The sequence below is a fragment of the Geotrypetes seraphini genome, chromosome 14 (genome assembly GCF_902459505.1).
Source record: "Geotrypetes seraphini chromosome 14, aGeoSer1.1, whole genome shotgun sequence".
Classification (NCBI taxonomy): domain Eukaryota; kingdom Metazoa; phylum Chordata; class Amphibia; order Gymnophiona; family Dermophiidae; genus Geotrypetes; species Geotrypetes seraphini.
This window is the reverse complement of record NC_047097.1, coordinates 3,916,298-3,943,286: the sequence shown is the minus strand read 5'-3', so window position 1 is coordinate 3,943,286 and position 26,989 is coordinate 3,916,298. Positions and strand designations below refer to the sequence as shown.

The following is a 26,989-nucleotide window of genomic DNA, read 5'->3' as shown; positions in this document are numbered from 1 at the left end:
TTGTAGATTCTTAGTTTGGCATTGTCTTTTAGCCAGAGAATATCATGCTACTGGACAAGAATATTCCAATACCGCACATCAAGTTGATTGATTTTGGACTGGCCCATAAAATAGAAGATGGAGTGGAATTTAAAAATATCTTTGGCACGCCAGAGTTTGTAGGTAAGTTTTGGTGTGTTTTGTTATTAAGGTACCTTACTTTTAGATGTTTTGAGTAAGACAGCTTGGGTTTAGGGTGTTCAGAACATTCTAGTTGTAATCTACAGGCACCATGAACGTTCATTGGCTAACTTTTATCTAATAGCATAAACTCAAGTTACCTGTCTCGTTAGAGTCCTTGGATTTCAGGAGTTAACTCAAAATAAAAGAGAGAGATATGCAAAAGGTTAGGTGGCTTCCTCAGATTTGAAGCATCCATGATGAAACAGCCCTCACCTGCTATGCTCACACTACAAGCATGGCAAGTTAAAATGGGCTGATTCAATGAGCCTATCCAGCCAGCACTTTAAGTATTTTTGGCAGGCTGTTCTCATCACAGAAATCTACCAGGGCACCCTGCATAGGGTTACCAGATTTTCCCACGCCCACAATCCCGCCCTGTTCTGACTGTGTCACGTCCCATTCCAACCCTGGCCTGCCCCCAGACAGCATCCGCACATGCGTGGATGCGACACGATGACATCACAAAAAGGAGTTCATGTCTGGGGAAATCCGGACAACTGGTGACCCTAACCCTGCAAAACCCTGAATGACTTGAATGAAATAGAACCGCGTTGCCATGGCAACTGCCTGTTGGTTAGGGCCTGAAATATGTAAATTGTTTCCTTTAATCATTGAGCAGACACTGGAAAACTTTCACAAGAAGAATGATCAAACAGTCTGAGACTGATGCAAAAGGATTCAATAGAGACATTGGCTTTCTCATCCATGATCAGAGATCAGGGCTTTGAATCGTAAATTATTACTTTCTCATCACATCTTTCTATTCCTCCATCCCTTTTCGGTACTAACACATGCAGACAACCTAAAACCTAGATGCGTTTGTACCGTTGAAACCCAGTGTAACTCCATTATTTCTCTGCTGACCTGTTGAAAAAAGGAGTGGAGGAGAGGCCTAGTGGTTAGAGCTGCTGCCTCGGCGCACTTAGGTTGTGGGTTTGATCCCAGCATTGCTCCTTGTGATTCTGGACGTCACTTAACCCTCCTTGTATCCCAGGTACTATAGTTGGATTGTGAGCCCACAAGGACAGATAACAGAAAATACCTATAGTACATAATTTTAAACTTGCTGTACATGCCTTGGGTGAATCATTTCATAAAGGTGGTTAATAAATCCCAATAAATAAATAACTCTTGTAGGATTGTTAAAGTTACATTAAATTAGTTCACTAAAAAGGTGTCACCTGCAGCTTAGTGGCTGACCTTATTTCCATATATCCTGTGTTTACTGAGAAAACACTTGATAAATCATACCCGTTGTCTGTCATCGGTGGCATGTGGATAGTGCCTCTAGATGTCCTAATAGACCACCTCAGCAATAGGGACTCAGTAAATGGCACCCAAATTCGGGCACACACACAAAAAAATCCACATTGTACACCATTTATATAGCAGCACTTAGAGCTGATTTCTGCACCAAACTTTGGGCATGAGGATTTATACCAACTGAAACCTGGTATATATCCTGGCACATAATTTAGGCATGGATCCCTGGTATTGAGTAATACTGTGTGCAACTTTAGTGAACGCCCTGACCCACCTATTCCTCTCCCATGGCCATACCTCCTTTTGAGTTGCACGCTACAAGATTTGCGTGCAGATAGGGCAAGATTAACTCTATATTGTGGCCTAGACATACACATAATTTGAGGCCCCCTTCCAGGATTTCCACCTTCCCCTCTCCCTAATTTACTTCCTTTCTCAACTCCCCCCCCCCCCCCAAATTTCACTTCTCCAAAAGTAGAAGGGAACGTGTGGACATGGTGGAAGTAATATTTTGTGGGTGAGCACATGTCTCAAATGGAAAGGTCTAATGGTTAGAGATGGAGAAATGCCAAGTTAGCCAGTTCCAGGAGAGAGATTCTGAACTAGTCCTGGATCTCTGCAACCCTATCTTGGTACATTATGGAACATGAAGTAGAGAATGACACGGTGGCAAATTTTTCCCCATCCCCGCGGGAACTCTTTTTCCCATCCCTTCCCTGCAAGTTCTTTTCCTGTCTCTGCCCCATTCCAGCAAGCTCTGTTCTTGTCTGTACAAGTCTGAAACACTTTAAAATCATAAGTGTTCAAGGCTTGTGCGGTTAAGGCAGAGCTTGCGGGAATGGGGCAGGGACAGGGACAAAACCCATGGGGATGGGGAATTTGAGTTCCTGCGGGGACGGGGACAAATCTGTCCCCGTGTCATTCTCTAACGTGAAGTGATGATTTCACTTGCTAGTACAGGAATTACAAATAGCACACGGAATAGGGAGGCAAGTTCTCCCTCCTGGGGCTGGGTAACTTGACAGCTCTGCAGCAGTGAGCCAAGAGCCACAAAAGTTGTGCAAGTCATTTTCACCCTCCATTGCATCTGGTACAAATTAGAGGTGCCAAGGGACAGTGTAATTGAGGTATAAACAGTATTTACAAAGTTTTATGTGTGAGAAAAACTTCACAAATGGAAGCAGCAGATTAAAAAATATTGCTTTCTTTGGCGTTTGAAAGGATATAGACACAGAAAAGGCGGTAGTAGCCTGGTAATTTACAAATTTGTAGAATCCTAAAAAAAAAAAATCCAGACAATTGACAATCCAATTGTCCCCCAGATTCTATAAATGGTGTGCAAATTTATGTGTGCAAAACTGCATGCTATTCTGAGATACGTGCACAGCTAAATTGTCTAACGAGCCAATCAGTGCCAATAATTGAGTGCTAAAAATCAATTGTTGGTATTAATTGGTTCCCAATTTGGATTTGCATGTACATCTTGCTAAGTGTTTATTATATAAAGGACTGCACGTAGAGCACATAGGGCTCCTTTTACGAAGGTGCGCTAGTGCTTTTTAGCGCATGCACCGGATTCGCGCGTGCTAGCCGAAAAACTACTGCCTGCTCAAGAGGAGGTGGTAGCGGCTAGCGCGCGCTATTCCGTGCGTTAAGGCCCTAGCGCGCCTTCGTCAAAGGAGCCCCTAGGCAAACTAGGCACATGCCTTCCAAAGTTTATATAATAAACACTTAGCAAGATGTACATGCAAATCCAAATTGGGAACCAATTAATACCAACAATTGATTTTTAGCACTCAATTATTGGCTCGTTAGACAATTTAGCTGTGCACGTATCTCAGAATAGCATGCAGTTTTGCACACATAAATTTGCACACCATTTATAGAATCTGGGGGACATGTGGATAATACTGGGGCAGAGACAGGGCAGGCTGTGAACTTATCCCGATAGTGGCAATATTCAGTCTACTACCTCGATAACTTAGCATATAACAGGCTGTCCTAAGCTATTCCAAGAAGTTATCCAGGCAGCAGTCTGAATATTGCTACTATCTGGATAAGTTCTGGCGCTAACCACCTCATCTGGATCCAGATATTGCAGCAGCTGAATATTGATCCAAATATCATGTGTAATTGATCATTGCATTATTTTGCTGTTACCTTAGAATTGCACATTACTTATTTTGCAACCACACTGTTTCCGCCTGCTTCTTTTGTACTTCTAGCCCTCCTGGAAATAGGGCTCAGATCGACTCCAGGAGCTTTCATTCACAAATTGCTAGGGATTTTCTTTCCCAAATTTCTACCCTTCTCACTTATTTTCACCTAGTCACTGTAGTGATAGTTCTCAGTCAGGGTCCATGCAACAGGGTCCTGTCTGTGATTCTAGGCCCTAAATCCAGCCACTAGGTGTTGTCATTGCCTCATGACTGGGACTCCCCTCTCCAGGGGCTGTAAGTGCTGTGCCTGCATCATTCCTAGCCCTGGCCAACATGAGAAGCAGAAGACCAGAGCCAATAACTCAACTTGGGTGAGCCAAAGCATGAACAACTCTAGCCTGAGTGTAACACTCTAGCTCCTTTTTCCTGTACGTAAAATATACCTTCTTAAATGCCTGATCTATAGTCTACCCTAACCCTTAAATGAACCTTATGTTTAAACTGTGCAGCATTTATCTCAGTAAAATTGCATAGTCTTCCTCTCTTCCTGCCTCCCCCTTCCCCGACCACCTCCCAGAAAAAGGGTGAGGTAGAATCAGGGTACAGTGGCATCTTGCTGTCCAACCCATAGAGGTCTGGAGTTTGCACTGTAACTGTATCTGTCATGTCTACAAAACAACACCTATAAACACAAAAATAGGAGATGCATAAAGAGCAAATGGTTATATGTCTACCCCCAAAATTGGTATCAAGAGGAAAAGAACCAGAGGGTGATAATGGATTTCTTCTTTTCAGAAAAAGTGAAAAAAACAACCACTTTAAACCTTATCCAAGAAATATTTCTCAATTAATTTTTACTTGGGGCAGGGATCATGGGGCTGCCCCAGGTAAAAATTTCTGATGTTCCTCTCCTTGGTTAGTAATAGGATATTTTGGGTAATTCATATTACCGCATACAGTATTTTTTTTTTAAGTGTCGAAGTGGAAGATGATATTTTCTTTCTCAAGGGACCCTCGGCCACAAGAGGGCATCCGCTTAAACTCAGGGGCGGAAAATTTCATGGCGATACCAGAAAGTATTTCTTCACAGAGAGAGTGGTTGATCATTGGAACAAGCTTCCAGTGCAGGTGATCAAGGCAGACAGCGTGCCAGACTTTAAGAATAAATGGGATACCCATGTGAGATCCCTACGAGGGTCAAGATAAGAAAATTGGGTCATTAGGGCATAGACAGGGGGTGGGTAAGCAGAGTGGGCAGACTTGATGGGCTGTAGCCCTTTTCTGCCGTCATCTTCTATGTTTCTATGTTTCTACCTCAGTTGAATTTAATTTGAATTAATATTGTAACTGTCTTCTCTTCCTTTCCTTTCCCTTATGTATCTGAGTCTGTTTGTTTTGTCAGTTTGTTTTTAACCTCTTTTAAAGTTGTATAATGAACTCTAGATCTATCTTATATTTTAATGTTACTCACTTAGTATGTAATAAGCGATTTATCAAATTTAAATAAACTTGAAACTTGTTTTAAGACATTGAAGATTTATATTGAATATTGAATTTTTGTGCCATGTTCTATAGGCATGAATTAATTGAGAAATATTTCTTGGATAAGGTTTAAAGTGTTTTTTCACTTTTCTGAAAAGAAGAAATTCATTATCACCCTCTGGTTCTTTTCCTCTTGCTATAAAGCAACACCTGGCAGGATGTTAGTGAGATCAGAGTTGGAAGGCTTTCAAACATGCTTCTGAATTCTGAGGAGAGCGTGATGCAGGCCAGTTTAAAGTCTTCAGCCACACAGGACTCAGATGGGTGATAACATCAAAGTTTTATGTTGAGATGCTGATGACTGATGAATTCCTCCCTACAGCTCCAGAAATAGTGAACTACGAGCCACTCGGCCTAGCTGTAGATATGTGGTAAGTGGCCTCCGTGTTATTGTGTCTATCCTTTCCCATATTAAGAGTTCCTTCCTTCAAACTGTTTTAGTGACAAGTACTCCATATGGGAGGCAGGCCCTGATCCATTAGACACTATTGCCTGCCTGTGATTGAAATCGTACATGTGCTGATTTTTTTTAGCTGCTCTCAGTGTAGCCTGAATTCACCGGCGGTGTAGATTTGGGTGGCCAACCCCAGTGGGAACACAAAAGCAATTGAGACCTGATGAGAACGGGCTACTGGGCTTGATGGACCATTGTTCTGACCCAGTAAGCCTATGCTTATGTTCTTATGCTCCTAAGCCTTCACTGTGTGACCTCCAAGAAATTACAAAATAATCCACTCCACTTTTAAGAACATAAGAAGTTGCCTCCGCTGAGGCAGACCAGAGGTCCATCTCGCCCAGCGGTCCGCTCTCACGGTGGCTCATCAGGCCCACTGCCTGAATAGTGGTCTCTGACTAATTTTACAAATTACCTCTAATCCTTTCCCTCTAACCTTACCTCTACTCTTATCTGTACCCCTCAATCCCTTTGTCCTCCAGGTACCTGTCCAGACCCTCCTTGAAGCCCTTCAGACCCTCCTTGATTCAATTTGAGAGACTCAAAAAGCATTCAGAGAAAGAAATTGCATGAACTTCAGTCTCTTCCAATCAGAAAACAGTTCCTCTTTATATAGTCAAGCAGACTACTTCCTCTACATCACTGGGTCACTTCCACTTGAACTGGCCCTTCTTTTCTTCTCCTTTATGTGAGTCCTTTATGTTGTGAGTCCTTTATGCGAGTCCTTTTCTTCTCCTTTATGTGTATCCCAGACATCTCAGTCTTACTCTGAAAGACACTCACAAAATACACTCAATAAAACATATTGTGGCCCATTTTTTATAGGTTGTGAAGAGAGAAATTGAGATGTCCAGGCCAGGATGTGCTCAGTTTCCCATTTTAGAAAGATGCTTGTAGAAAAAAAAAAAAGTCTGGATGTCAATTGTGAGTTGCTGCAGTCACTTCATGGCTTTCTAGCTGCAGCAACAAGATAACAGGCCCAAATCAGGCCTACTATTTGTTGTAGCTGACCAATGGGAGAGGGATTAAGCCCCCCCCCCCCAATACTAGTCATAGGGTTACCATATGTTCGGGTTTCCCCGGACATGTCCTCCTTTTCAGCAACTGTTGGGGTTCTGGGTGATTTTGGTGATTTTCCACCATTTGTCTGGGTTTCTGTCAGTTGTATAGAAATAGGCTGGGTTCCTGCGGTGCTCTCTTCAATGGGTCAGTGTCAGGACAGCAGCAATTCTTATACACTGCGTCCTGCCCCCTTCTGGCAATTTCCTGTTTCTCCGTGGTAGAGAGGAGGCTTCCAGGTTAGCAGTAGGCATCATGTGAAAATCAATGTCGGCTGCTTGATGAGCAAAAGGAGAGTTTTTAGGAATGGGACAATGAGGGAGGGAAGGAGAGATGCTGGACATGAGGTAAAGTTTCAAGTTTTATTAAAATTTGATACACCGCCAAATCAGCATACAAGGTGGTTTACAAAGATAAAATAGGGTAACATCTTAATACAAAAAAAAAAAGACAAAAAAACGAGTAATAACAGACAAAAAGACGAATAACAATAGACCAATATAAATCAGAAACAAAGATGAAACAATAGGATAAGGGAAGAACTACAATATTTTAAAAGAAAAGAAGGGAGAAGGGTAAAACAAAAGGGGAGGGAAAACAACGCAGGTGAAAGTGAAACTAGATTAAAATGCCACTAAAAAGAATGAGATACCCTTAAAAGGATGATCACAGTCGAAAGGCATCTTTGAACAAAAAGGTTTTCAAGGGGGCTGTGGAGAAAGGGAGAGACAACATTGGGGTAGAAGGGAGGGAGAGATGCTTCTTGGAGAGGGAGGAAATGTTGGACATAGGGGAGGGGCGGGACAGATATTGGATAACATAATAGAGAGGAGAAAGGGAGAGATGGTGAATGGAGGAGAAAGGGAGAAATATTGGATAAGATGGTGGAGGGGAGAGAGAGATGATGCATGGGGAGTGTGGATAGAGAGATGTTAGACCCAGGGCATAAGGGAGGGAGAGAAAGAGAAATGCTGGACATGTGAGTGAATGAGAGGAAGGAAGAGATACATAGGATATGGAGAGGAAAGAAAAAGGAAGATGGATCCAGAAGCAGAAGGAATTGAAGAGATGAAGAATGCTAGACATGGGAGAGAGTGCAGGAGGGAAGAGAGAAGAGACAAGGAGATAAAAGGCTACAAGGATGGAGAGGAGAGAAAGAGGGAGCAGATGCTGGACTAGAAGAGACTCATAACCATAAAAACATAAGAATTGCCGCTGCTGGGTCAGACCAGTGGTCTATCATGCCCAGCATTCTGCTCCCGCCGCGACCCCTAGGTCAAGGACCTGAGCCCTAACTGAGTCTAGCCTTGCCTGCGTACGTTCTGGTCTAGCAGGAACATGTCTAACTTTGTCTTGAATCCCTGGAGGGTGTTTTCCCCTGCGACAGCCTCCAGAAGAGCATTCCAGTTTTCCACCACTCTGGGTGAAAAAGAACTTCCTTACGTTTGTACGGAATATATCCCATTTTAACTTTAGAGAGTGCCCTCTCGTTCTCTCTACCTTGGAGAGGGTGAACAACCTGTCTTTATCTACTAAGTCTATTCCCTTCATTATCTTGAACGTTTCAATCATGTCCCCTCTCAGTCTCCTCTTTTCAAGGGAGAAGAGGCCCAGTTTCTCTAATCTCTTGCTGTACGACAACTCCTCCAGCCCCTTAACCATTTTAGTCGCTCTTCTCTGGACCCTTTCGAGTAGTACCGTGTCCTTCTTCAAATACGGTGACCAGTGCTGGATGCAGTTTTCCAGGTGGGGTCGCACCATGGCCCGGTACAGTAGCATGATAACCTTCTCCGATCTGTTCGTGATCCCCTTCTTAATCATTCCAAGCATTCTGTTCACCCTTTTTGCCGCCGCTGTGGACGGCTTCATCGACTTGTCGACCAGTACTCCCAAGTCTCTTTCCTGGGGGGTCTCTTTGAGTACTGCACCAGACATCCTGTATTCGTGTATAAGACTTTTGTTACCGATATGCATCACCTTACACTTATCCACATTAAACTTCATTTGCCATGTCACCACTCATTTCTCGAGCGTGTTTATGTCCTGTTGCAGGTCTTTGCAATCCTCCTGCGTCTTCACTACTCTGAATAACTTTGTATTGTCTGCCAATTTAATCACCTCGCTCGTCGTTCCAATTTCCAGGCCGTTTATAAATATGTTGAAGAGCACAGGCCCAAGCACTGAACCCTGCGGCACTCCACTCGTGATGCTTTTCCAGTCCAAGTATTGTCCATTTACTCCCATTTTCTGTTTTCTATCTGCCAATCAGTTTTTGATTCACGTGAGTATTTCACCCTCAATCCCATGGCTCGCAATTTTTCAAAGTAGTTGTTCATGCGGGACCTTGTCAAACGCCTTCTGAAAATCCAGATATACAATGTTGACCAGGTCACCTTTGTCTATCTGTCTGTTAACTCCCTCGAAGAAGTGCAGCAAGTACTTGGAGATGTGTCTGCTCACCCCTGTGGCCAATGAAAGAGCTGGTAAGTCCCCAGGCAGACATACTGTCACATGCATAAGCTGCACTGTTAACTCTCTCTTCTTCTTCCCTGCTGAAATCATTCGGCAAGAGGAGGAGAGAGTGAAAAGCAGCATATTGGGCTGCTTCCTCCTCTTGTGTCTGCCTAGCAGCCTAGAGTCAATTTCTCATAAACCACAGGGTTAGCTACAGCCTTCAGTGGTTCCCAAGTGCAGTCAGTTCCCTAGGCAGGCATAGGGGAAGGAAGCAGGCTGTAATTCACTCCTTTTCTCTTCTGGTAGGGAGAGAGAGTGAACAGCATAGCTGTTAGATGTACAGGAGGCAGGGCAAAGTGACTGTCCCACCCCTACCATGCCCCACCATTCCCCCACCACACTGTGTACAATGTGTCCTCTTTTTTTTTGTCCTCGCAAATATGGTAACCCTAACTATTCAGAATATCCATCAGAACCCCCCAGATCCCTGTGACTTTTAACAGATCTCTCACCACCACCTCATCATAATCCCCAAACACTCTGGTGTTGTGTGGTGAATAGGAGTTTTCTTCAGTTACTCTTTGCTCAATAGGTCCCCCTAGTGGTATTTTCACAGTAGTACTACTAAGGAGTCAACTGATAAATAAGGGCAGTTATTTGAATATCCTGAAATCAGAAAGAAATAGCAATCATTAACATGAGGTTTGTTTTTTTTAAGTAATTTCTTGCAACTAACTTTGTACGAATGACAGTGCAGAATTTTCTACTAGTTAGGAGGGATTAACTACCTCGCATTTCCTTGTGATGCTGCAAGACAAGGAAAGCCAAGCTAGCAGACAGTGGGGAGGATGGCTTTTCTATTGCTAGCTCAGCTCCAGGAAGACTGGGCAGATGAAATCTCATTGCTCTCATACTCTCTATTTCGGGCATGCTTTGCAAGTTATTTGGAAATGCTATTTCATGTTGCATACTACACAGTACAGTAGTATATTTAAGGCTCCATATCACGCTATCGGAAACATGCAGTTGACTAAGAAAATATTCACTACATCATGTGCATGGCACTATGGAAAAGAAATGTCTTATCATATCTTATTTTTACTCCATGATTTGCACTTTCTTTGTACTGCTTAAATAGCATGAATAATCAGATCTAGATTAGCTGACTCCCCCCTCCCGACAGCCCCATAAGAGGGTACTATAAAAGAGTACCCATTACTATTAGAAACCGATAATCATTTCTATAGAGTTACTAGCTACTACGGGTGCCAGTTAAGATACTTATTTTAAGCCTATTGATTCATTTATTTAGATGCCTACTTTTCTTTGTAGTATACTAGCACAAATGGCCGAAAATGCCCATATATTATGGTGTACTCATTTACACCAGCCCTGTAGTGATAGAGCAGTGGTCTCCAACTCAAACCCTTTGCCGGGCCACATTTTGGATTTGTAGGTACTTGGAGGGCCTCAGAAAAAAAAAGTTAATGTCTTATTAAAGAAATGACAATGGACAAATGACGTCTGGATGGCAGACTGAATACTGCCACTATCTGGGACCACCCTGGCTCCACCTATGCTCTATCACAGTGGTCTCAAACTCGTGGCCTGCCAGGTCCTATTTTGAGGCCCTCGGTATGTTTATCATAGTCACAAAAGTAAAATAAAAGTTTCTTGTTTATATGTCTCTTTAGCTATAAATGACAATATTATTATTAAAACTTAGCCAAAAGGAAAGATTTATAAACTCTAAAGAGTTTTACTTAATGCAAAATTGTCATTTCTTTAATAAGCCATTAACTATTTTTTTCTGAGGCCCTCCAAGTACCTACAACTCCAAAATGTGGCCCTGCAAAGGGTTTGAGTTTGAGACCACTGGATTATAGTATTCTATAATTCACATAGGTAAGTGTGTGCTCTGCCTCAAACTCTACCCATATACACTCCATCAGGAGCATGATGCATAGCCAATTTATTGTCATTTATGCATGTATATGTTCACATACTTGCTTGAATGACTAGAATAAGGGTATGTACTATAATTATGACAAATTGTAACTTGTTAACTCTAACCCGTTCAAAGCTCTTTGGGAAGGATGGGACAGAAAACGAATTAAATAAATGAATAACATATATCTTCATCATGACATCTTCTCTATAATTCTTACATTAAAATAAAACAAACCTTCTTGTCTAAATATTCAGTAGTGTATTCTGGCTCCCATTTGGTTGGGTCCAAAAATGGATCAGCGATACTAGGAGAAGTACAATGAATCCAAACTGCTCCTGCATTATATTATATGAATGTATTTATTGTAATGATGCAAATGGTAAGGCTACTCCCTAAGGCTATGCATACACCAAGATTGTGCTATAATTAGTTAAAAGAAACATTGTGTTATATACTGTCTGCCCTTCCTTTACAAAATACTGTCTTTTCTTTCCAGGAGTATTGGAGTCATCACTTATATACTGTAAGTACTGAACTGATGTAAGTGCACCTTATTAATTAAACTGCATTTCTAAATTCATATGACCATTTTGCTATAGTATAAACTCAACCTTTGCCATCACTAATAGCATGAAGCTTGGCATCCCGCATTCTGTTATCAGTCTGCTCATTGGAGTGACGATGTTCCTAAATGGACTTTATTTGAAAGTGTCAAAGTTCCAAAGGTCCACTGAAATCATCCACATAAAATAATTTCATCCACATAAAAATAGGTTATCCACATAAAAGCCTTAAAGGACCTAGTCCGCTAGGGATACAGGACCCAACACGGTCCGTGTTTTGACAAAAAGTCTTCTTCAGGGGTCCCTGGGGGTCCTATAACGGTGAATACGTGGGAAACAATTGTGTGGTGAGCCAGAAGTGAGACACTGCTTGCATTGCAATAGTTTTTTTTGTTTTCTCTGGATTTTCTTTGTGGATATTTTGGAGTCAATTCCTTTTGTTTTTATCAGTTTGCTCATTGCCATGCCTTCATGGCTAGAAGTCATTTTGTGTGAAGGGAATTCTTGGATCCCATACACAAACTTGGTGCCTTTGCCCGCTCCTTTCATATACAAATACAAACAAGAAGATCTAATCGAAAATCAAACATAAATATTTATTAAAATGTGTAAAAGGTATTCGGTCAAAAGATTACCACCAATCCTGCTGGCAATGGTATAATCACAACCACCACAGCACCACCTGCCTACCTAAACCCAAATAGCAACAAAGCCCATGGAAAAGTTTTACTTATCTTAATTTGGCCTGCTGTTATTCAGATGATTTCAGTCACTTATACCGCTTCGGCAGGTAGCAACCGTTGCCAGATTCACCAGTTCCTCAGCTTAGTCCCAATTGAAAAAACATACTCCAACCAAAAAACTAATGCAATTGAGACAAGTCCTTATGCCTTTTCCTTGATGCCACCCTCCGAACTCTCCTTTCTTCCCACATCCCACAATATCAACACACAACACATCGTCTAAGAAGAAGACTGGATTTGTTATGGCCACAGCATTGTACTACTTACATATGTTAAACACAGTTTTTACACTGTCTTGCAGTTATACACATGAGTGCAACCAACAGTGATGCAATTACATATATGAATCCTTGTGAATATTCTATCTAGATCTTTTCAGGCCGGGGTGCCTAGTCTTTCAAGTTACACAGCTCCCATTATTTTCCACTTTACCAGATGAAGCACAATTTCTGCCCTGCCTGGGCAAAGAGGGACTGATTCTGCAAATGGGTGTCCCAATTGTAGGCAGCAGTAAGCATCCTACTATCGTCGAGCAGCCAGACAAGATGCATGTTTTAGAAAAACAAAACTCCCCGCACGACACTCCAATACTCCCCGATGCCCACAAAAATCTCCAACACCCCACCCAACACTCCAACACCCCCGATTCTCCCCAACATCCCGACACCCCCCCCCACACCACAACATCCCACCCTGACCCCCCATACCTTTTAGAAGGTGGCTGACAAGAGGGATGTCCATTCCCTCCTTCTAGCAGGCTCGCCTCTTCCAAAATGACAGGCCTTCCCCTTCCTGGTGCATCCTGGAATGCACCAGGGAGGGGCTTAAGGACCTGATTAGTCCAGATAGCTAAGGCCCCTCCGATAGGTAGGATCTTACGCACCTGGGCCAATCAGGGCTTTAGGCTTCCTTCCCAGTGCATCCTGGGGTGCCCCGGGAGTGGCTTAAGACTCCAATTGGTCCAGATACCAAAGGCCACATCCCTGAGAGTATAAATTGTGGCTGTCCTAGGAGGTTAACAAACTTTCTCAGGAAGTTCTCCTTCATAATGGCTAAAAACACACATACATGTGTTTAGAAAAGGCAGTTTAGGAGCATACTTTGGGTAGGATCACAAAATAATGCACATAGATTAGATTTTCAAGCCTACACATGAAAAAACAAAACCTATAAACCTTGCTATTCAAATATAATAAAGCAGCCACCTATTAGCATAAATATGAGTAGGAACAAGGATGCAATTTTGTTCCTATACTCAATGTTATTTGAATACTGAATTCCATTCTTAAGGCCAGATCTTTGAAAGGATATCAAGAGGACAGAAGCAGTTCAGAGAAGAGTTATTATAATAGTACAGGGCCTACAACACAAAGAGTCTTAAGACACTCAAAATGAACTCTCTGGAGTTAAAATGGGGAGGATATGATAACAACATTCAGATGTTTATGAATGTTTATGAAAGTTCCGGAAGTTGCAATTTTCCATAGAAAAATACATTCAGAGATAAAGGGTCATGACTGGAAGGCAAGGGCAGGGAGGCTTGGAGGAAATACTAGAGGTGAGAATACATTTTTTTTTTCCTCATTGAGGACTGGACAGCATAATTAAGCATGTTTGGGACAGGTATAAAAGGTGGGAGTGTACTGGGTGTTGGTTTAAGTATGGGAAAGTATATGCTCATTGATCCAAAACAAAAAGGGCTAAGGATGAATGACAACAAAATTGACTTGGAGTAAGACAGTTTCCTGCAACTGTTAGAGCATTTATGGCTGACAGCAGGGCTTATCCTCAGCTAGGGCAATGAATATGGAACTCAGACTCTCACTTATTTTAAAGCAGCGGATGATCTAGTAGAATTTTTTAATGAAAAGGTCGCTGCTATAAGAAACTCTTTTCCTTCATTAGTCTCTTACAATTCTCTGGTAACCAGCGACACTAATCTTATCCCAGTAGACAGAAAGAACCTCAGGTTTCAAAATTGTGTCACAAACTAAGATCCTGTAAATGTGCCTTGGATCCGTTTCCTTCATACCTATATGAGAAAATTCCCACCCAGGCTATTTCATCTCTTACTAGACTTTTAAATTCTGCCTTACTATCAGGTCTATTTTCTGCAGAAATGGGTCCCATTGCTCTACTGAAAAAAGCTGCTCTAGACCCATCTTCACCGTCTAGTTATCGACCTATAGCAAATATTCCTCTCCTGACCAAAATGTTAGTCTATCATATCTGCTCAGCTTTCATCATACTTGGAGAGATTTTCCATTCTTCTACCTAGCCAATATGGTTTTAGACCCAACTTCAGTACCGAATCTCTATTGGTCTCGCTAATTTCAAAGGTTCAGCAACTACATTCACGTAATAAGTTTGCAATCCTATTACAATTCGATCTTTCTTTGGCCTTTGACTTTGTTCACCATAATAATCTTGATCTACCAACTTTCTGAGATAGGCATTGATTCTACAGTCTTAGACTGGTTCTCAAAATTCTTACAATCTCGCTCATATACTGTTAATATGAATAGCACCATGTCATGTTCTTGGAAGCCGTTATGCAGAGTCCCGCAGGGATCACCTCTGTCCCCTATTTGCAACATCTATATGTCTACTTTTCCATCTATCTCCCTTTGAAACATTATATACATATGCAGATGACATCTTTGTCCTTCTTGAGATAGATTCAAATCTCACAAACCTCGCTGAGAATATAATAGCATATATAATGAAACTTCAACCTTGGGCTCTTACTTTGCAAATGAAGCTGAATGAGTCCAAAACAAAACTACTTTGGCTTGGCCCAAAACTAGATCACCTACCTTCGTCCATTTCATTGCCTTCTGGATCTTCACTGCAGATTGAATTCTCAAGTAAGGTTTTGGGTGTCATTATAGACTCAACACTTTCATTTAATGACCATCTTAATTCTCTGATTTAAAAAAATGTTTCTTTAGTCTCCATATGCTGAAGAAAGTGAGATCCTGTTTCCACCAACAACATTTTGCTGTCCTTGTACTATCAATCATTCTTTTGAGGTTTGATTATTGTAATTCGGGTCTATTTAAGTCTAACCAAGAAAAGTCTTCAAAGACTTCAACAAATCCAGAATACTGCGACTAGGTTGATCTTTGCAAAAAGCTAATTTGATCATGTTTCCCAGCTTTTGTTAAAACTTCACTGGCTCCCAGTAATCTCTAGGGTTTACTTTAAATGTGCCTGTCTAACATTTAAGATCTTACATGGCACTCTTCCCCCTTTAATTCCTCTATCTTGGAATTCTGCAAGACCTGATATTACCAGATCTATCCAAAAGCTTAAATTATCTTTCCCTTCATTAAAAGGTGTTATCTATATTAGAAAATTAGGAAAATCTCTTTACTTTAAAATCACTGAGCTTCGGAATAATTTTCCTGTCCAGCTGCTTAATTTGGGCTCTTTCCAATTATTTCGAAAACATCTGAAGACGTGGCTATTTTCAAAAATGTAAATTCCGCTGCTCTCTATATAATCACTAATTCTTATTATATTTTCCTGTCTTTAAAACTCTTGTAAACCGTGTCGAGCTCTATCTCTATAGAGAAGATGCGGTATATAAGCTTAAGGTTTAGTTTAAAAGGGGATATATATTTATACATTTGGTTCATGAGGGAGGTGGTGGAGAAGAAAACAGTGACAGAGTTCAAACAAGCGTGGGATGAGCACAGACGATCTCTAATCAGAAAATAATGGAAGGAACTAAGGCCAGTACTGTGTCCCATACATGGACATTCAGTTGAGGACGGGCTGGGGAGGGTTTTGATGGTTAAGATGGGCTGGAGTGAGCTTTGATGGAGACTCCAGTAGATGGAACCTAAGCACACTACTTGGCAGGGCTCTGGGTTTCTGGCCCAGAAATATCTAAGAAAAAGGACCATTTAAACTAAATTAATTTATGGAGCATGTATGGTTGGGCAGACTGAATGGGCCACTCGGGTCTTTATCTGCCATTATTTACTATGTTACTATGGTTTCACATTCCATATTTTGCTAAATAACACCTGGATGGATCAGTTGGGGCCTGATTCTGTAAACGGCACCCTAATCACAGACGCCTAGCGACACCTAACTTAAAATTCATGCGCAACTTTATTGGCTTTTAATGGGTTAAATGGTGTGCTAATTGACCATGCCATTAAAAACCCATGAAATAAACACATTTTAAAATTGCCAATTTAGGCTGCACTTGGAATACTGTGCAGCGCCTAGCGACACCTAAGTCGAAGCGCCCAGTGATGCCTACCTGAACAGTAGGTGTGGTTAGGGGCAGGGAATAGGCGTGGTTGACTTGGGCATCTCCAGGGCATCTGAGGTAGGCGCCAGGAAATTAGACCAGGTAAAACATAGTCCAATATACCAGCGCCTGCCTCTAGGACACCTAAGTGAAATGGCGTGGTGGCCGTGTTAGTCCACTTTCCAAGGTAAAATAAACAAAAAAGGAAATAAGGTTATACCTTTTTTATTGGACTAACCCAATTCATTTTATGATGAGCTTTTTTATGGATCCAGAACACTGCGGCTAGGTTGATCTTCGCAAAAAGCAAATTCATGTTTCCCCGTTTCTTTTCAAAACTTCACTGGCTTCCGGTGATTTCTAGGATTCACTTTAAATGTACCTGCCTAATATTCAAGATCCTAAATGGCATTCTTCCTCCCCTAATCCCACTATCCTGGAATTCTTAGAGACCTGACACTACCCGATCCGCCCACATACGCAAACTATCTTTCCCTTCGTTAAAAGGCGTCATGTATGCAGGTAAATTAGGGGAATCCCTTTTCTTCAAACTCACTGAGCTTTTGAATAACCTCCCTGCCCCGCTGCGGAACTTAGGCTCATTCCAATTATTCCGAAAGCATCTGAAAACCTTGCTTTTCTCCAAAACGTAAAGCTATCTATTTAAAATGTAAAGCAAGCTATCCTCTTCTTAATCTCTAATTTCTTATTATGTCCTTCCCTCATTTATTGAATTACCTGTAAACCGTGTTGAGCTCTATCTTTATGGAGATGATGCAGTATACAAACTTAAGGTATAGTTTAGCTTTTGAAGGTAACCCTTCTTCAGATCAGAAAAAAGCAAATGTTGACAGATATTGATATATATAAGGAAAACATGAAAGCATTTCGGGGTTAGGAAGAGGGAGAGGTAGGGTGGGTGGGCAGGAGACAAAAAGGTGGCAGAGCAGTTTTAAATGTCTTTATAGTGGGAAAGAAAGCCCAGATCTCTGTTAAGTCCTGTGCGGTAGATGTCAAAATACCTTATTTTGATTTCAAAGGTTTTACGTTCTTGATTGTTTTAAAGTTCCCTTGTAGTATTCTCACCATACAATCATTGGTGCAGTGGTCAGTTTTTCCAAAGTGTTTTCCGACAGAGGTGACATCCTGGTTGGTATTGCAATTCTTAATATGATATCTATGTAGGTTGATTCTGGTCTTTAGCATTTGGCTTGTTTCACCGATGAAACATGCCTCTTTGCACTGAATGATGCATACCACATCTAGGACACCTAGAAATGCTCGAGTCTGTTTAGGCGTCACTAGGCATGATTCTAGTGGTTGATTCTAGCGGTTGTGTGGAGCAGCACCTGCAAGTTAGGTGCTGTTAGGCCCCATTTATAGAATCAGGCCCTTGGTGTTTATCTGTTGTCATCTACTATGTTACTTTGATGCATCTGATCAAGGCCCGGCCCTGATGCATAAGGAAGTGCTGTAGTGTCAGGGAATTACAAGGATGCTTCTTTATGATTGTAATGTAATATAATCTGTCCTGTAAGTAATAGTAAAGAGATGGGTGGATCACTAAATTATGACAATATTTAGTTTCTCCCACTGTTGCAAAATATTTGTTACTATAATAATAGCGTCCACAGCAGTGGGCATGTTTCCAAGATAATTGCCCCCCAGGTCTCAGTTTCACGACTCAAGAAGAGCTTTGCTGGTTTGCATTTTAGGCTGAGCGGCGCATCCCCTTTCCTCGGAGAAAGCAAACAGGAGACCTTGGCAAACATCACTGCCGTGAATTATGAATTTGATGAAGAGTTCTTTAGTCACACCAGTGAGCTGGCAAAAGATTTCATCAGGAAGTTATTGGTCAAAGATACCAGGTGAGGTCTTAACCCATTGCCCTGAGTTTTTCTGAAACATGATTTCCTGGGTGATGATTTCTAATATGGAGGCTACTTGATGTTAGGTTCCACTTTAAGAGTCAGCAGTGGGAGTCAAACTTGGTTTCCCAAGATCTCAGGCCACTGCGCTAATCTCGGCGTTATTCTCCCACTCTGTACATTTCACAACTCTGTTTCTAAAAATGACCTTGTCACAGCAAAAGGCTTGACTTGCACTTGAATGCACGTGTCTCCACTAAAATTGCACATCAAGCACTATTGATGAGAGATTTCTCATTCCCCAAGATACAATTTGGTAGGCAGAGTTGCCAATTAGCTCCATTTTTTCAGGATCAGATGATCTGGTACCGGTATAACCCTATTGTATGTGTAGATTTGTTGCCTTCTTTTTTTCGGGAAAAGCAGCACCACATTAAACATGAAGCCTATTGGTAACTTACATTACATTACATGACATTAGGGACTTCTATTCCGCCTATACCTTGCAGTTCAAGGCGGATTACAAAAGAGCTAACTGGACATTTCCAGTGAAGTTACAACAGTTTGGGGTTTTTTGGGGGGGGTTTTTGGTTACAAGGGAGGAGAGGTACCTGGATTAATTCTGGAAGAACTTGCAAATTGGATATTAAATTGACTGTACATTACTGTGTGATATAACAAATAGATTACAGTTAGAGTACAAATAAGATTACGTAACATTTCAGGGATCTGAATACTTGGTTGGTGTTTTGGGGAGGAAGAGATTATTTAAGTGGAGGTTTTGGGGGAGAATTTATCTAGGAGGAGGGGGAAGGGTTGGGTTAAGATATCTGGATAAATTTTTTGAAAAGTAGGGTTTTGATTTCTTTTCGAAAAGTTTTGAATTGCAGGTCAGCTGGATAAAGAACAATGCAAAAGATTCATGCTTTTTGAAATATTAGTGCTCTCAAAATGGAGTAGATTTTCCTGGCAACTTTGAGCCGAGTAACACTGGCCTTTTCCACTGTTATGTGATTCACCACCACATTCAGACTTCACAGTTGCAGTGGTGGCTTTGGAACCTTTTTTCCTTCCTTCCCCTGTATCTTTATCTGTAGATGTATGGATATACTATTTTAATTGGAGTGCCTTTCCAGTGATTTTATGTTGAATGTGTTTTGTGCACTGCTTTGACCTTCCTTAAGATAAGGCAGTAAAACAAATTTGAAATAGACATAAACCGGCTGATATTCCGTGCTGTTTGGCTGGCCAGGAGTGGCTCCTGGCCAGCCAAATAGCACATAGCCAGATATCCATTGATAGCTTGCCCACGTGAGTCCATGGTGGTGAACATTACCCTGGAAATTCAATGCCAGTGGCCGGATGCAGCCCTGGTGTTGAATATTCAGGTCGGTATATCAAGCCATAAATAAACTTGAATTAAAATCACTGCCAATCACCGGAGATAGCTGGTTTGCATCCCGTAGACTGAATATCAGGGCCAAACATACTTAAAAATGTTTCTAATTCTAAAGTGCTCTCTTTTTTTAAAGTGGGCATTGGAAAATCAACCGAATCCAAACACCTGTATCTACAGAAGTGATTTGTATGCCTGAGTTCTCTCCTTTAAGTGGCTTCTAGAGGCACAGAATCAGTGCTGTGTGCTTTAGGAGGGACTTGTTTTGTAATGTTTAACTTAGCTATGTTGCAATGTACTAAATAGTGCTCCTTTTCTGTACTGTAAGTCGCCTTGAACCTTTGTAGGCTTAGTGCAATGCACAAATACCAGATTAGATTAGACTATTGGTGACTCTTTCATCTTCTCTGTGTTTAAAGTAGAAAGGATAGATATTTGTAACCATGCATGAAAAAGCAAACGCCTTATAAACTGAGGCATTCAAGATGAAGGGGGAAATGAGGGAAGGGATGAAACTGATGAAAAATTGTATAAAATGATTCATGTGGAAAAATGTAAACCTTCAAAAATATAAACCATCTTTGACACTTTCTCTATCAAACTTAAGGTATGGCTGTAAAACATTTTGTTCACATTTTTGCCATCCCGTTATTTATTTGCCATCTGTTATTTGCCCTCACTGTAAGTATCTCATTGTTCCATGGGCTCATTGTTTGTTTAACTTTTTGCTGCTATATTTTTGTTCTAGGAAACGATTTACTATCCAACAGGCGCTGTCTCACCCTTGGATAACGGTAAGGCCAGAAATGATGGAGAATTACGAATAAGCATGTGTGTGGTATTTTAGCTGGGGCTCATAAAGTTGTTTTCTGCATGAGATAAACCTCCCATTAATTTATGTATTGCCAGTATAAATGTTAACTCTAAAGTATAAATATCCACTTTTTGAACATCCTTAGCTGGAGTCGCACTGTTGACATCTTTTGGTTTTCACTCAGTACTTGGATTTTATTCTAACACCTTTGTAAGATCTTTGATCGAAAGATAGCTTTTGCATATCTCAGCATGGAATTTAACATTAGACTTTCAGTATCACACGCTACCCAAAAATTGATGCAGTCTCTGAATTACCATTTTTCTCTGGTGATTTGTGATTTTGAGCATTTACTAACGGTTTGAAATTTGGCATGGAAACCGCATACTAAATGACCCATTTATCAGATGGGAATGTGTGTAATTCATTTCTTTTGGAATCCACGGAAATGCATGTGTAGATTGGAAGAAGAGTCACGGTCTTGTTGAAATTATAGTTACGCTATTTGCATCATCTGGCTGCAGTGTGGATATGAATTTGTGTGATTTTTTTATTTTTAAACCTTACAAATAATAGTAATACTTAGTTGTTCTGTCTGAAGACTCATCAATCAAAAGAAGAAACAAAAATCCAAGGGAGCAAAAAGGCTGAGCATACACAGCTCAAGACAAAACGTCTGAAGGAATACACCATCAAGTCCCATTCAAGCATGCCACCCAATAATACTTACATCAACTTTGAACGGTTTGCTCAAGTGGTGGAAGATATAGCTATGATGGAAAACAATTTCAGTGCTCTTGCTGGGTCTCACGATTCCCTACAGGAGGATATCGATACTCTGGTTTCAATATATAATGAAAAAGAGGCCTGGTACAAAGAAGAAAATGAAAATGTGAGACATGATCTTTCACAACTTCGGTATGAGTTTCGGAAAGTTGAATCTATGAAGAAACATCTCCAGGATGACATAAAGACGGTGGCCTCCAATCTAAATAGTGTTACTGGAAAATACACTGAGCTGGCATCCCAATACATGTCTCTGAGTCAGGAGCTTTCAGAAGAACTCAAGTGGATCCAGGAACTAATGAATGGATTTCAACTGGAGAAGAGCGATGGGGGATACATGAATGAAAACTGTGTCTCCGTTTTCAACAAGGATGTTAATGAATCACTAACTGAGTTGTTAAATAGGACATGTAATAATGAACTGCTCTCAGGTTTGAACCTAAATGTTGCAGACTCACGTCAGTAATTTTGGCTAGTATACCTCTAAACTCGCCCTCATCTGAAGAGGTCTCCCATGTTGGTCCTCATGTTACCATATCATTTGCCCATGCTGGCAACAATGGCATAAATATCAGAACCACCACATTGAATAAAGTCTATCACACATCACTTTGCAGTGAATCAACCAATCAAAGGTTATGGTCTACTTGGTTTGCTGAAATAAAATTGAATTCCTATTACTGAGCATATCATTGACCAGAAAGGAATATTTTGATGAGCATTAGCATATAAAGGGCCCGATTTCATCAAGGTCTCTTCCCATTGGCACAGAATGGGAGAAAAGTCGTAGTAGATGAGGCCCAGAGAGAAATGACCTGTTGAATCCAGTCTAGAAGGGGATAAACAGACTGACTAATTACGGAAGCTAGTGAAGGACATATTTTCATGTCATTTCAAGCTGGGAGTGATGCACTGTGGGTAGTATTAAGCAAGTTGTTTCAAGTTGTGTTACAGAGTGAATTGATGAAAATATGGAATACAGGAATCATCATCACAGATGAATCAAATATGGTTAATACATGCAGCAACATTATGTTTTGGTAAAGTTAGTATTAATGGAGGACCAGTATTTTATGATGTGTTCTGACACTGAACTTTAGGTGCAATAATTAAAACTCTTTCTTCTTGAATGTGTGTGTCTGTGTGCATTATGAATCATTTGATTTCACTTTTAATAAATTATTTTTTAAAAAATTTTCTTTTAATTTTTTGCCCATTGTTTCCCTCTTTTTGTGCTTCATTCAACTTAGATGGTATGTCCAGGTGTCATACCCTTGCCAGGCTGGAGAGATATGTCTTCTGAGTCTTATCTCTCCATGGAGAAGTTCTCTCCATATTCCCTCTTTCCCTATGATTTAGTGTGTCATTTTAACTAAACCCAAGAGGTTTCCATTGTTTTGGCTATACATGTTTACCTTTGCCAAGGCAAGTATATTGTGCTTATTTTTGTATAAAGTAGATCTTTGCAAAAGAATAGCGGGACTCATTTCTCAAAGGTTTTCTACCATTTTCCATGAGGGTGGCGGGAAGACAGATAACTCAGACCAAATTATGCGGTAGTTATTCATATCAGGCACACCCAGGTCAAGTTAAAAGATTTATTCAGCTTGTTGAACCAAGTAACAGAGAAACATGGAACATGATGGCAACTAAAGACCGGAAGACCCATCCAGAATACTCATTTTGCTTTTGTTTGGAATGTCATTGATTTTTGTCATTGATTTTTGTACCGATCAGCTGAAAATAAGTTGATCTACGTTCATCTATCTTTTTGAGTTTTATAGCACAGAGCTTTTTTAAACTAAAAGGAAGGTTTTTTTGCCGATGAGATAACCGCTCAACAACCATTAATAGCCACCTTTGTGGAGGTGGGAGGTCCCTTTTCTGAGGCTTTTCCTTCTATTTAACCTGTTGTGGAGCCTGTGTTGTTCTTTCATTACACAATTTGACACCTTGTATCACTCATGTGAAAGTGTTATAATATATTATCATTGATTTTTGTCTTTCCATTCCTATTTTTCCAACTGGTGATGCTTCCTCTGCCTTTTTGAATTCTGTTATTGGTTTTGCCTTCCCCAGTTCCTCTCGAAGGCTGTTTCATGCATTCACTAACCTTTCCATGAAGAAATATTTTCTAATCTTTCTCCTCTGAGCCTTGAATTGTAACATCCATGAGATCAAAGTGGTTTACATAATCGCAACACAACAGAAAAGAAAGGAAATACCATCACTAAAGAGAACAGAACAGACTCAACAGGTACACACATCCAATAATCAGTAATAAGAACGTTCCTGTCCCCTTAGGCTTCAAACATTGCATCCCCAAAGGCTCTCATAAAGGAGTGGGCCTTCAATAAGGATCTGAACTGTTTTTTATAGGAAACCTCCACTTGAATAGAAAGCAGTAGTTGATTCCAAACAGCCAGAGTCTATCAAAAGGCTAATATTACACTTCAATCTTCCTCCCAAAACTCACCTGGCATTAAAGTATTTGGTAGACAGGATTGGTTTTTCTGTAGATGAGGGTAAGCAACGGAAATGCCCTTGGGCCACAGCAACAGAAGAACTGCCCCTTGGCAAAACTGAGTGATGTGACTAAGGCAAAGTGTTAGGACGTCTAGTATGACTGGGCTCGTTCCTTCATTTTTGTATTATGAAGACAGAGTTTTTAGGAGTAACCAGGGTAGGGATGTCAAACTGCATCCTAAATGGCTTCCATGGTATGCAAATATATTTCATGAATATGCATTAGGGATATCCTGAAAATCCAACTAGCTCTCCAAGATTGCAGTTTGAAGCTCCTAGCTTCCTTAATAATCAGGGGTATTGTCCTCCCTATAGCTCAGGAGGTAAAATATTTGGGAGTGGTTTTGAATTTATGTTTGTCTTTAGGCCACTAAATTAAGAGTGTGATTCAGACTTAAGTGCTCTTTGAATCTGACTTTCAGGCAGTTGGTCAGGCATTGGTATGATCAGGCCTGGACTATTGTAATACTATATGACTAGGACTGCTTCGGTCTTATATTCACCCTTTGCAATTGGTTGCTTGTAGACTAACACATTAAATCCAAAGTTTTCTGCTTAATTTATCCGTTTCTGAAATGTGAAAGGCCATGTTTACTGCATTCATTGTGCGGATTCTTGTTGGCCAGACTGAATGACCGTAGGACCAGACAAAATAAGAGTGGTGAGAGGGAATTATTTGTCCATTTCAATCCAATTTATTATGCAAAGCCTGGCATGCTACTGAAAGCTTTCCTATAGTCAAATCATGCTATATCGATTGGGGATTGCTCCTGCTCCCACTAGATAGAAGAGACCTCCTGGTAAGAGCTGGTGGGATTGAGGGAAGGCCTTGCCTTCAGGAGGTGGGTGCAGTGAGGGTTGGTTAGGGTAGTATTTTGAGGCATTCTTGCTGTCTGGGGTGGTGTCAGAAGGGGTTGGTAACAGGAGAGGTCAGGGATTAGGGGGAATTTCATGCTGGCATAGGAGTGGATTCACATGTTAGGAGAATGGAAGCTGTCAAGTGCAGCGATTGTAGAAAGCTATTTCCACACACATCATGGGGGAAAAGCTGTATACTTTTATCCCCATGTGGAGTTTTTTAAATTGCTACACCCACTGGAGGTAATAAAACATTGTTGTGCAATCTTGCACATCCATATGCATATTTTACAAAAAGCTTTGTTTTTACCATACTGGGCCAGATGAAAGGTCCATCTAACCAGTATCCTTTGTGTTTTCAGGGTCTACCTGTTAATTTTTTCATTAGTGTGTATGGTCTGTCTCCTGTTGCAGTACATAAGAACATAAGAATAGCCTTACTGGGTCAGACCAATGGTCCATCTATCCCAGTAGCCCGTCTTCAAGGCGGCCAATCTAGGTCACTAGAACCTGGCAAAATCCCAAAGAGTAGCAACATTCCATGCATCCAATCCAGGGTATGCAGTGGCTTCCCCCATGTCTGTCTCAATAACAGACTATGGACTTGTCCTCCAGGAAATTGTCCAGACCTTTCTTAAAACCAGCTATGTTATCCGTTCTTACCACAACTTCTGGCAATGTGTACCTGAGATTTACTATTCTCCAAGTGAAAAAACATTCGAGTGATTCAGAGGTCATTGCAGCAGCAGGACAGGGAAACACCTAGTGTACCTGAATATAGCCTACTTTGAGCTTCATCTGTAAAGATGTGAGCTTAAACCGAACAAAAGTTTTTAAAAATCATGAAAGCTAGATATCTATCAAAAAACAATACAAAAAAGTGCAGGCAATGTACAAGATGCAGGCACTGTTTATTGCAACATCAATGGTATATAACCTTATTACCAACCAGAGGACCCGACATGGTCCGTGTTTCGGACAACACACCTTCCTCAGGGGTCCGTGGTAAATAAGGTATTGAGACTAACAGCAGTAAACAGAAGAAACAAGTGCTGATATGACTACGGTACTGAGTCCAGAACTACGTCACATTGGCACTTGTTTCTTCTGTTTATTGCTGTTAGTCTCAATACCTTATTTATCACGAACCCCTGAGGAAGGTGTGTTGTCCGAAACACGGACCATGTCGGGTCCTCTGGTTGGTAATAAGGTTATATACCATTGATGTTGCAATAAACAGTGCCTGCATCTTGTACATTGCCTGCAGTTTTTGTATTGTTTTTTGCTTGCTACTTGTCCTACTGCAGTTTTTGTTGGATTCTCTTTTTGTGTAGCTGGATATCTATAGCTATATTTATTGTTGTATTGATTTTTTTTTTTTTTTCTTGTTTGTTAAAAATAACACCTGAATAAAAATGTGGCGGGTGTTTTATGTTCTTATGTTTTATAGGCATGTGCATTTCCTTAGCACACATTCAGTTTGTTTAGGTGCCATAAACCTTTAAGTGAATGCAAAATCAGTTATGAATTAATGTGCATAGAGCCAGTTTGTTTGTATAAAAAAAGTTCTAACTTCTTTAAAAAGCTGTTAAAGTGAATGTATGAAATGAACCAGGAAATAACCCAAACATTGCGGGAAAAAAGCCAAAGGCTGACCAAAAATGTTTTTGCCTGAACACATCCCGAAGCTTTTGCATCGATTGCTCTGTAAAGCTTTCTAGCAGCTTATAGTACTGAAACCAAACCCATAACAAATTAATGAATATGAGTATAGTTGAGGTTGTGATAGGGCAGAAGACACTACAGGGATTCAAAGAAGGTTTGGATAAATTCCTGAAGGATAAGGGGATTGAGAGGTACGGACAGAAGTAGTGATAGGTTATAGGATGAGGCAGGGTCATGGACCTGATGGGCCGCCGCGGGTGCGTACTGCTGGGCGCGATGGACCTCTGGTCTGACCCAGTGGAGGCAACTTCTTATGTTCTTATGTTCTTAAACTATCTCATCACCTCATAACATATTTCACTTTCCCTTCCGTCAAGGAATGTCGATATAAAAAATATT

At 40.8% G+C, this 26,989-nt stretch overlaps 1 protein-coding gene across 2 annotated transcripts in view; it reads left to right on the top strand.

The window, feature by feature from the left end:
- DAPK2 (death associated protein kinase 2) overlaps positions 1 to 26,989 on the top strand; it is a 188,853-nt gene that overhangs the window by 129,301 nt on the left and 32,563 nt on the right. Inside the window, exons 5-10 of one of the 2 annotated variants that reach the window (XM_033921040.1) lie at positions 33 to 162; positions 5,509 to 5,557; positions 11,601 to 11,627; positions 18,393 to 18,545; positions 20,690 to 20,735; positions 21,357 to 22,671. In XM_033921040.1, the coding sequence (XP_033776931.1) occupies positions 33 to 162; positions 5,509 to 5,557; positions 11,601 to 11,627; positions 18,393 to 18,545; positions 20,690 to 20,735; positions 21,357 to 22,007 (1,056 nt within the window). In that variant the 3' untranslated portion in view covers positions 22,008 to 22,671. Of the gene's footprint in view, positions 1 to 32; positions 163 to 5,508; positions 5,558 to 11,600; positions 11,628 to 18,392; positions 18,546 to 20,689; positions 20,736 to 21,356; positions 22,672 to 26,989 lie in introns of those variants that run through there. The other variant, XM_033921041.1, reaches the window with a different exon arrangement.